General features: G+C 39.8%; 3 protein-coding genes across 3 annotated transcripts; 2 read left to right on the top strand and 1 right to left on the bottom strand.

Annotated features, from left to right (window-relative positions):
* The first annotated feature begins 1,519 nt into the window (after window positions 1-1,519).
* Window positions 1,520-5,318, top strand: LOC109137942 (taste receptor type 1 member 1). The gene is made up of 6 exons (XM_019256699.2): window positions 1,520-1,704; window positions 1,824-2,139; window positions 2,252-3,022; window positions 3,118-3,336; window positions 3,794-3,914; window positions 4,396-5,318. Exons 1-6 carry the CDS (start codon window positions 1,520-1,522, stop codon window positions 5,316-5,318), a joined length of 2,535 nt encoding a protein of 844 aa, XP_019112244.2.
* A 2,171-nt stretch (window positions 5,319-7,489) lies between these two features.
* LOC104926441 (transcription factor HES-5) lies at window positions 7,490-8,644 on the top strand. The gene is made up of 2 exons (XM_010740299.3): window positions 7,490-7,702; window positions 7,816-8,644. Exons 1-2 carry the CDS (start codon window positions 7,634-7,636, stop codon window positions 8,212-8,214), a joined length of 468 nt encoding a protein of 155 aa, XP_010738601.3. The 5' UTR covers window positions 7,490-7,633; the 3' UTR covers window positions 8,215-8,644.
* A 969-nt stretch (window positions 8,645-9,613) lies between these two features.
* her12 (hairy-related 12) lies at window positions 9,614-10,688 on the bottom strand. The gene is made up of 2 exons (XM_019256681.2): window positions 10,580-10,688; window positions 9,614-10,465 (listed from the first exon to the last, which is right to left on the bottom strand). Exons 1-2 carry the CDS (start codon window positions 10,646-10,648, stop codon window positions 10,046-10,048), a joined length of 489 nt encoding a protein of 162 aa, XP_019112226.1. The 5' UTR covers window positions 10,649-10,688; the 3' UTR covers window positions 9,614-10,045.

The following is a 10,688-nucleotide window of genomic DNA, read 5'->3' as shown; positions in this document are numbered from 1 at the left end:
TTAAAGATAAAGTAAGTATTAATAAACTATTCTATTTGTATTTCTAAATAGAACTGATCACAAAATCTGTTACTAAATACGTTTTCTGTTGAAAAAGGCTTGCACAATGCATAATCCTTGTGTTTGTATTGACACAGAAATTTACATGTTCATTTGCCTCCATAATGTGGTGGTTGACAAAATGCACAATATTCCCGTCCCGTCAGTGGCTTTGGGTCCTGGACACAGGTGATAAGCTTTCAGGCAAATTGTATGTTGACACAACACATGGATTTTAGTAAAATGAACCTCAAATATCAACCCAAATGCAAATTCAGTCACAGCTGCACACACACCTTTTTTATAATGGATGTTTTAACTAAGTAGCAAAAACAAAGGTATAATTAATAACATTAATTAAAAAAAAGCTTTTCAGTCTCCAAGTAACCCTTGCCAGAGGGAGGGAGCATGCACAAAACTGTGGCCTTGTACTTTTTCTCCTGTGACATCATCTACTGCGAGAAACACTGGGGGGGAAATTGATTTAACCACTGCTGCCTCTAATTGTCACGGATTCCTCAGTGTGAAAATAAAAGGCTCAGACTCAAATATTCTAGAAAGCTATAAACTTATTTGTGTGATGTTTAATTATAATGATGTCCGACCTTTTCTTTCATTGTTGGCTTTTTATTAAACATGATGGGTTAGAATAAAAACAATAGACAACAAAGACTAATCCATTCCTCAAAATGTAATATTAGTTGCATAAATAGTTAGAGCTGACTGCCGTCATAAAACTAATTATAAAAGTTATTAATTATCTAATGTTGTTTTCTCACAAAACATCTTTTGTTTGTCCATAGACAAATGTTTTACAAAGTTAAAACGTCATGTCTAGGGTGCAAAACTGTCCCTTTTAAAATGTATATGATCAGGTAAATTATTTACAATATGAACTTTTAATCAAATATTTCCCTGATAAAAGTCTAAAAGTTTTTCTTTTTGATTAAATTGACCTAAATGTGCAGAACCTTTTTTTCTCAAGATTTTATGTTTTTGGTCTTGAACCTATGCATTGTGTCATGAGTGCAATAAAGTTGCAGCGATGAGAGACAGCATCAAAGCAGCATGTCATTATCCAGTGAAATTGTACATAAAGATATTTAAAATCTTAAGTGACCAGATAAACAAAAACATTGACCAAGAATGCTATTAAAAGTCCTTTAAAATGGAGTTCTGCTCAAAATCAGTCTTACAGGTTTAAGACTGTCAATAATTAGTAGGTAAAACACTGGTGTCCTTTTTCATTGCCTGTAACACTTAAGCAATACATTTTAATGGCAGGGAAACTACAGTCACATAAACAAATATGACATGCAAATAATCTTCACTCAAGTAACACTACCCAGAAAGATGCAAAAGCGTTTCCTTCATCCCTTCATCATTTAATCCACACTTCAATAAACAGGGTCTGCTCTGTTTTATAAACCACACTGAGCTTCCACTGCAGCCGTGTGTGAGGTGCAGGTAAAGTATGGACATGTTTGGTGTTATGTTTCTGTACTCAGGCTGGCTGATGCTGCAGTTAGCTGATGGGAAACTGGATCACATCTCCAAGGGACAGGGGCTACATATGCAGGGTGACTTCATGCTTGCCGGATTCTTTCCTCTCCACTTCAATGTTAAAGAAAGTGATCATTTGCCTGCTTTGTTTCCATGCAATACGTGAGTTTTACTTGACAGTTGAGACAATCTTACTGTAAGGCTATAAAAACAACCCAAACATTGTTATGTTTATATCATCAAGTGAATTCATTTTCCCTTTTACATGTGACCTTTTCTAGAGGAACAGCCAACCAACACGGATTTCACATGTTGCAAGCCATGAGATTTACTGTGGAACAAATCAACAATGGCACCAGGCAACAGCGTCTTTTACCAGGAGTGAAGCTGGGCTACCAGTTGTATGACAGCTGCTCTATATCCGCAACTATGCTGGCCACACTGGACCTGCTGGAGTATAACAGCCTCACTAAAAGAGAGGGAGACAAAGATCCAAACTACAACACCAGTCAAGGGGTATTGGCTGTCATTGGGCCGGACAGCAGCAGCAAGACTTTCATGCCAGCTTTTTTACTGGGGTCCTATCTTATACCACAAGTAAGTTAAAGCCACGGAAGGTTTTGATCATAGCTCTTGAATTATTATTATTACTTTTCCCACAGACATGACATACAAAATAGACTCAGTCATGTTCTTGCTACATTCATAGATCTCTTATCAGTCATCTAACGAAATGCTGAGCAACAAGCTCCTCTATCCCAGCTTTCACCGCACAATTCCTAATGACAAGAACCAGGTGGCAGCTATGATCCAGATTCTGGTTCGTTTCAATTGGACCTGGATCGCTCTTTTAGCCAGCGACAATGCCTATGGCCGGGATGGGATACAGAGCCTGTACAAGCAAGCATCAGACTATGGCATCTGTGTTGCCTACCAAGGAGTCATCCCTAATTTGGGACCTGACACAGTTCAGACCATGAGGAACATTGTGCAAAACATATTGAAGACCAAAGTAAACACCATTGTTGTCTTCTCCAGCAAGACAGAACTTAGCAAATTGATGCCATATGTGCTTGAACAGAATGTCACAGATAAGGTGTGGATTGGGTCGGACGACTGGGCAACATCTTCTCTTATATCAGGGATACCTGGGATCCAGACCATTGGCACTGTGATTGGAGTCTCCAACAAATTTGCAATCATACCTGGTTTTGTGGAGTTTGAGAGAAAGGTATTTGAGGCTTCACTCCAACACAATGACACAGATAAATTTTCTGATGTTAGTATGAGAAAGGATGATGAGTGTCTACAAAGCACAGATCTGTACAGCCTCGCCAGGATGAATTTTCCTTTGGAGAAACATGACATCACCTCCTCCCACAACGTGTATCAGGCGGTGTATGCCGTGGCTCATGCTCTGCATTTCGCACTTGGCTGTGATTCTGGACAGTGCCAAAGGAGGAAGGTGCATCCGTGGGAGGTGAGCAGATGTAAAGTAGTGTTTTTGTAAAGAAAAAAAATCTCTTAGAGTCACTTTTTGTTACAGCACTGATTCTATTTTTCTCTACACTACAGATTCTCTTCTGGCTGAAGCAGGTGAATTTCACTCTGGACAACACCTCTGTGTACTTTGATATGAATGGTGATCCTCCTACAGGATATGACTTAACTTGCTGGGTTTGGAGGGGGAAGAGCTGGTCTCTTAGAGACATAGGCACCTTCAACCCAGATCCCATTACACTCACAATTGATGCTGACAAAATTGAATGGCACAACGCAGACTATTCAAAACAAGTAAGACCTTTTGAACACATTTCCCCCAACCACAATGAATTGTTTGTTCAGCTGCCTAGTCAATGTATTTTGAAAGTAATAAATAATAATCAGGAATTGCAAATAATTGTGTCTATGTCTATTCTAAAACAGATTGGGTGTTTATTTATTTCTATGCTGTCATAAATTGTAATGGCTAATTCTTGGTAAATAATGAAGTTTTAGTGCTTTGTAGCTCATAAGTGAGATGAATTACAAATAACTTTAAAAGTTCATATCTAAACTTATCATGTTGGACCTTTATATGGATGTATGTTTCTGCTGCTGTTTGTTTGTGCTTTTGTGTGACAAGTTGTGGTTTCTATATTATATCATATATCAGAGATATTATATCATATCTCTGCTGTTATGTCTGCATTTAGCCATTTTAAATAAAGGTTATTGTTATCTTTGTCAAACCTTTTTGTTTGGTTTCTAGATACCACTGTCCATCTGCTCTCCTCCTTGTCCAAGAGGCCACAAGAAGCTGCTGACAGGGCAACACACATGCTGCTTTCACTGCCAGGCCTGTCCTGCTGATACATTCCTCAATATAAGTGGTAAAACAGAAAAATATTTAGAACAGGCCATTCAAAATTTAATATATTATATATTGTGGATGTTGGCATTATCGGTGGTGCAGGTGAATTTGTGAAGCATATGATGGAGGTTATCGTGAAAGCAAATAAGACCTTAAACATCACAGATAAACAGCAGGTTAATGCCCTACTCTACACATCTTTACTCTGTTGAGCTCTACTTGGATCTGCGCTCCATCACAGCAGTATTTGTTGTGTGTAATTTTGACCAGTAGGTGGTGCTGAGTACTCATGTTATGTCCTGATGCAAACTCCAAAGGGATGCAAAAGCCCTTTTTGAAATGGGTCTGTGTGTGTTTTCTTTTCTAGATCATAAGAACAATTAAACATTTTATCACGTTGACTTGCCAATATTTAATTTGAACAGCATCAAATTAGATAGAGACTCTGGCTTTTACATCCACCTTTTTCTCTTCATTTCTAAGCTGTTTCTCTTCTTCAGATCCCACTGTATGCCAGGTTTGTCTGCCAGAGGAGTGGTCTCCAGAGGAGAGCGAGCAGTGTCTAAGCAGGACCATCCTGCTGCTCCACTGGGACAACCCTCTTTCCATCGCCCTGCTCTTCTTTCTGGCCAGCTGTGTTCTCATGACCTCCAGCTCTGCAATAATCCTCCTGCTCAACCTGAGCACGCCTGTGGCCAAGTCTGCCGGAGGCCGCACCTGCCTCCTGATGCTGGCAGCCCTGACTGCTGCTGCCATGAGCTCTTTGTGCCACTTTGGCCGGCCGTCTCCTTTGGCCTGCATCCTCAAGCAGCCTCTATTCATCTTCAGCTTCACTGTGTGCCTGGCCTGCATCACAGTGCGCTCCCTCCAGGTCGTCTGCATTTTTAAATTTGCATCCAAGCTGCCACCAGCCTATGACAAGTGGACTAAAAACCACGGGCCAGAGTTGACCATTTTCATTGTGTCTGTCACTGTCTTGCTCATGTCTGTCATCCGTGTGGCCATCAACCCTCCAAAGCCATCCCAGGATCTTGACTTCTACTTTGACAGCATTGTGTTGGAGTGCAGTAACACCCTCTCACCTGGTGCAGGCCTCGAGCTTGCTTATGTAGCATTGCTCAGTGTCCTCTGCTTCTCTTTCAGCTACATGGGCAAAGATCTGCCAGCCAACTACAACGAAGCAAAGTGTATCACCTTCAGTCTCATGGTGTACATGATCTCCTGGATGACCTTCTTCACTATCTACTTCATCAGCAGAGGCCCCTTCACCATGGCTGCATATGTGTTTGCAACACTCTTTAGCGTCCTGGCCTTTCTCGGGGGATACTTCCTGCCCAAAATTTATATTATTGTGTTGAAGCCGGAAATGAACACGACTGCACATTTCCAGAATTGTATTCAAATGTATACCATGAGCAAATGATGAAGCTTAGGAACATGGAGTGACTTTCACCTTTAACGTGGAAGATTGGAGTCAGTAGAGCAGTCTAGATTCTTGAATGTTCTTGAATGCATAAAGAGGATAATAAAATAAACTTTATCTTTGAATATATATATTTGTAGAATCCATCTGAATCCATCTTAAGGCTATTTATAATAATTAAAAATGAAAACTGATAAACATTTATTTGATGGTGATAAACAAGACACAAACTGCACACAGAAACCTGAACACTGTAAGAGTCATTTTACAGGGAGATAAATTACCAGATTTCTTTCGTTCCATGTAAACATCATATCTCGAATAACACTCAAAACCAAGGCACTGGTGTGCATGTAAACACACGCAATGAGCCAACATGCACAATACCAGGACACTTCATTTAGTTATTTACACCTGTGTTTTTCCTATTATGACATTTCAAAAAGTGTGTTGTGAAAAAGACCCATTGAAGTGTTTAAAAGAAGTTTTTTCAACACTAATATCTTTAGTTACATCCCATCACCAGCATTTTTTAAAATCATCCTTATTTAATATTTCCAAGATGAGACTTTTATTTATAAACCATCATCAGCAAAGACAGAAAAGAATCAAGCTGGCTGTGTGTGTGTGTGTTTGTGTGTATGTGTGTATACGTGTGTATATATGTGTATATGTGTGTATATGTGTGTGTGTTGTTGTTGGAGAGAATCAACAGTGCCCTCTGGCAGATGTATAAGGAATTGTCACACTAATACTGACGCTTGAATTGTCATTTTCCTGGAAAACAAATCAATGAAATAAACTGAAGAAAATTGCCACTAATGTGAAACCATTTTATGTTATTATGGAAGGAGAGAAGAGATAACTGATAGAAAAACTTTGCTGTCTGTAAAATCAAAGTAATAATATTGAGGAATAATAATAAGGTTTATTTATATGTTAGAAAAAAGACAGTCTTTGCAATGTTTGTAATGTTTTTAAGTTTATAAATGTCACCTTTGTGTCAACAAAACAAGTGATAAAATCATATTTTCAGAGATTTGACAACAAGTGGCAGCTGGACACAGAAAAAAAACGTTTCACTATTGCAGCATGACATGACATCTCATTGCATATAAAATAACTGCAACAATTGGCCTTTCTTAAGTGTGTGTGTATGTGCAACCACACACACATGCACGCACGCACACACACACACACACACACACACACACACACACACACACACACACACACACAGGGCTGCTGTGGTGTTGTTTGAGAGGAGAGATGAAAAGGCCTTTTGTAGCTGGGAGGTCAGTGTATTGACCAGTAGATGTGTGAGTAGAGTCCGAGCTTGGTTTTCCCACAGTCTCTCCATCCACTCAAGGCTTAATACCCTCGGTCAACAATAGAAGTGTGCCATGGGTGAACAAGCAGGGGCTTTATAGTCAGCACACCAAGGAGCAGAACAAGGTGTTGTGGGGAAGCTCTGAGGAGTTTTGTCCGACAAGCTATTTGATCCATTACATTTAGGAAAATTCATATTTATCATGACACAATAGTTTAAACACACGTGTTTCAAAAGCCTGAACCAGCTTTCTCAAACATCCCTTATTTACCTGCTGAAGTCAACATTTTAGTCTCATTTTTAAATTCTCCTTTATTGCTCCAAATTCAACAAATCACAGTCTAGATGCCATTAATTCAGCAGAGTGGGATCCATTGTTTATTTCAGTAATAATGTGTTTAATCATAAAAGTCCTCACATCAATAGAAAATGTAAAAGTTGTTATGTTAAATGATCTCATTTGGAATTACACTACATTTGTAACAGTGGCATTAGAAGATCATTATTATTATAATGATGTTTTTGAGGCTTTTTGAAGGTACAAAATGTGCAACAAAAATATATCCGATACAAAACTGAATAAATGTCTCAGTTCCACACTAGCAATTAAATCTATAATAACATGCTCACACAAAACCTTTCTCCTGGATTTAACCTAAGCATTAAATCCTGAATTATTCCCTGGGAGCCCATTAGAAGATACTGGTGTTGTTCCCCTGTGTAACTGGAGTGTGAGATAAGCAACAGCCTCTGATGAGAGATTGACAGCTTATCATTCTCAGTCTGATATATATCTTGGGAATGTTTTTATCTCTACTGGTCAGCCTGTGATAGCTTCACCTCTGGGTTATTGATGTGTGTCCTATTGTTACAAACCCCTGCCTGCCTCAGTCACATGGCTTTGTTATGCTAATGAGCCTCTATAAAATGAAGAGCGGCTCCTCCAGAGACATCACAGTGTTATCCTGAAGAAGCTCCTGCAGACATGGCTCCCTGCTCCACCAACTACTCCTCTATTCACCACATCAGGATCTCTGAGAGAGACAACATCAAGGTGAGTACTGGAGAGAATTTTCAGGCTTTTGCATCGGCTTGTACAGTAAAATGTTTCATTGTTTATTGCTGAATTTGAATTGTGAGCTCACCTACCTGTCTCTTTTTTCACAGTTAAGGAAACCTGTTGTGGAGAAAATGCGCAGAGATCGCATCAACAGCTGCATCGAGCAGCTCAAGATCATTCTGGAGAAGGAGTTCCACAAACAGGAGCCCAACTCCAAGCTGGAGAAAGCCGACATCCTGGAGATGACTGTGAGCTTCCTGAGGCAGCAGCTGCAGCCGGGCCAGGGCTACTCTCACTGCAGAAGGGACTCTGTGCACTTCATCTCTGCAGGATCCAACACAGAGCCCTCTGTCACTCCTCTGCAGAGCCTTCAGAAGCAGGAGAAGCAGCTCCATCAGGCCCAGAGAGCCAGCAACTCCTCCCCAGTCTGCTCCAGCCTCGGGCCCACCATGCTGCAGAACAGCAGCAGCAACAGCAGCAGAGGCCCCGTGTGGAGGCCTTGGTAGAGACTCTGACACACAGACTCTGAGACCTGAGGGGAGCTGCACTCTCCCTCACTATGTAGGAAATATATTTCCAGCCTGCTCATTCATGTTGTTACTGAGTGCTTTTAGTGTTTCATCATATTGATGAGAAAATATGTAAGAGATTATTTCCTCTTAATCACACAGTTCACACTGGAGGTCATTCAGCATGCATGTGCAACCCTGTACTGCAAATGATATCACAGTATCGTCATGCCTCACAATGAGGTTATAATTAGTGTTTTGTTCCTTTATGTAACTGAAAATGTATTCATTGTGTGAAGTTCAACTGGTGATTTACTGAACATGTTGTGACTTATTTAATATTCCTTTAATAAAGGAACAAAGTATTTAATGTTAAGAAACAGCAGCTAGTCATTTGTGCATGCTGTGTATTTCATTGTCATGAATTATTACAAGTAAATGGTGTATATTAAAAAAACAGATTTTGATGGTCGAACACGTACTAGAAAGTGTTGACCATGACTTAAAATTGGATTTCAATAAAATATATTTTTTTACTTTAAATGTTGTGTAATCTCTTGATTCTAAATATGGTACATATACAATACAGTATATTAAAAGATATGACTTTTATATGAGTATTTTTAGTGTATTTGCATATGTGCGTGTTTGTGTCTGTGTGTGTGTGTCTGTGTGTGTGTCTGTGTGTGCGTGTGTGTGTGTGTGTGTGTGTGTGTCTGTGTGTGTGCGTGTGTGTGTGTGTATGTGTGTCTGTGTGTGTGTATGTGTGTGTTGTTATACATGATGGTTTGTTTAATTTTTAAGGTTTAACTTTTTAAGTCATTTGATGTTTTATCCTTTGGTAAACACAGATAAAACATGTATTTCCATGTGTAGATGTATGAACTACAAATTATGCTTTTTCATCAAATGAGTTTTGGATTAATAGAATTCAAATAAATGTTGTTTCTAATATGACAAGCTTAAACTGAAGGAGGAAAATGTCTAGTATTCATATTCTGGGCACAACTTATAACTTTGACTATTATGTATACAGAAACATCCTGATATTTGTCCTGGACCAAACATCACATAACCTTCTCCAAAAAAGTTTTAAACAAAGTTTCATGAAAACTGTCCAAAGAGACATCAGTGTGAACATTTGTTTCATCTAAGAAGGAAAGTCATCGGTATGATGTGACATTTTTTAATTCTATATATATACTGTATATAACAATACATATGTCTTATCTTCTTCATTGAAAAAGGAAATCTGGAAACTTTTTTAATGATTGTATCTTTTTATTGTTAATTGTCATACAAATGTTAGAAATGAGTTTTAAGAGCCTAAATGTGAAAGCAAAAAAAGCAATATCAACATCCCATTAAAAAATGTTAATATGCACATCCGCTTGAACACACACACACGCACAAACACACATCATCACCATCATCACCCTCATTCATAAAATTTGGCATAGATAAATCAAAACAGAAGAGAAATATTCTCAACAGCAGCCGTCAGTATAACACAGTATGGCAGATATATATACTGTTACATCAAGCAGTTCAAAGATAAACTCCACTGGAGTAAACAGTCGTTTCACAAGATTTGACAAAAATATCATCACTCCAAATCAGCCAGCTTTAAACACAAAGGAAAAGCAAACATCAGATCAAAGCAGGACAATCTTCAAATAAGTGAGAGCCTTCGCTTTTACTACTTGTCCATCAATGTGATGAGACAATAAGGAAACCCACCATGAATGAGCAGGCTGGAAATATATTTCCTACATAGTGAGGGAGAGTGTAGCTCCCCTCAGGTCTCAGAGTCTGTGTGTCAGAGTCTCTACCAAGGCCTCCACACGGGGCCTCTGCTGCTGCTGTTGCTGCTGTCCCGCAACGTGGTGGGCCTGAGGCTGGAGCAGACTGGAGAGGAGCTGCTGGCTCTCTGGGTCTGGTGGAGCTGCTTCTCCTGCTGCTGAAGGCTCTGCAGAGGAGTGACAGAGGTCTCTGTGTTGGATCCTGCAGAGAGGAAGTGCACAGAGTCCCTCCAGCAGTGAGAGTAGCCTTGGTTGAAGTCGCTGTGACAGAGGCCCGGCTGCAGCTGCTGCCTCAGGAAGCTCACAGTCATCTCCAGGATGTCGGCTTTCTCCAGCTTGGAGTTGGGCTCCTGTTTGTGGAACTCCTTCTCCAGAATGATCTTGAGCTGCTCGATGCAGCTGTTGATGCGATCTCTGCGCATTTTCTCCACAACAGGTTTCCTCAACTGTGAAAAAAGAGACAGGTAGATGAGCTCACAATTCAAATTCAGCAATAAACAATGAAACATTTGTACTGTACAAGCCGATGCAAAAGAGTGAAAATCCTCTCCAGTACTCACCTTGATGTTGTCTTTCTCAGAAATCCTAATGTGGTGAATAGAGGAGTAGTTGGTGGTGCAGGGAGCCATGTCTGTCTGTGCAGGTGAAGTGAGCTGCTTCTTGTGGATG

This window comes from Larimichthys crocea, chromosome XV (genome assembly GCF_000972845.2).
Source record: "Larimichthys crocea isolate SSNF chromosome XV, L_crocea_2.0, whole genome shotgun sequence".
NCBI lineage: Eukaryota > Metazoa > Chordata > Actinopteri > Sciaenidae > Larimichthys > Larimichthys crocea.
Note: the sequence above shows the minus strand (reverse complement) of the source record. Positions and strands in the feature narration are given on the sequence as shown.

Coding starts and splice junctions, on each gene's coding strand:
- LOC104926441 (XM_010740299.3), top strand. CDS start 7,634: ATGGCTCCCTGCTCCACCAACTACTCCTCTATTCACCACATCAGGATC. Junction 7,703..7,815: donor CTGAGAGAGACAACATCAAG/GTGAGTACTGGA, acceptor CTTTTTTCACAG/TTAAGGAAACCTGTTGTGGA.
- her12 (XM_019256681.2), bottom strand. CDS start 10,648: ATGGCTCCCTGCACCACCAACTACTCCTCTATTCACCACATTAGGATT. Junction 10,466..10,579: donor CTGAGAAAGACAACATCAAG/GTGAGTACTGGA, acceptor CTTTTTTCACAG/TTGAGGAAACCTGTTGTGGA.
- LOC109137942 (XM_019256699.2), top strand. CDS start 1,520: ATGTTTGGTGTTATGTTTCTGTACTCAGGCTGGCTGATGCTGCAGTTA. Junction 1,705..1,823: donor GCTTTGTTTCCATGCAATAC/GTGAGTTTTACT, acceptor GACCTTTTCTAG/AGGAACAGCCAACCAACACG. Junction 3,915..4,395: donor TACATTCCTCAATATAAGTG/GTAAAACAGAAA, acceptor TCTCTTCTTCAG/ATCCCACTGTATGCCAGGTT.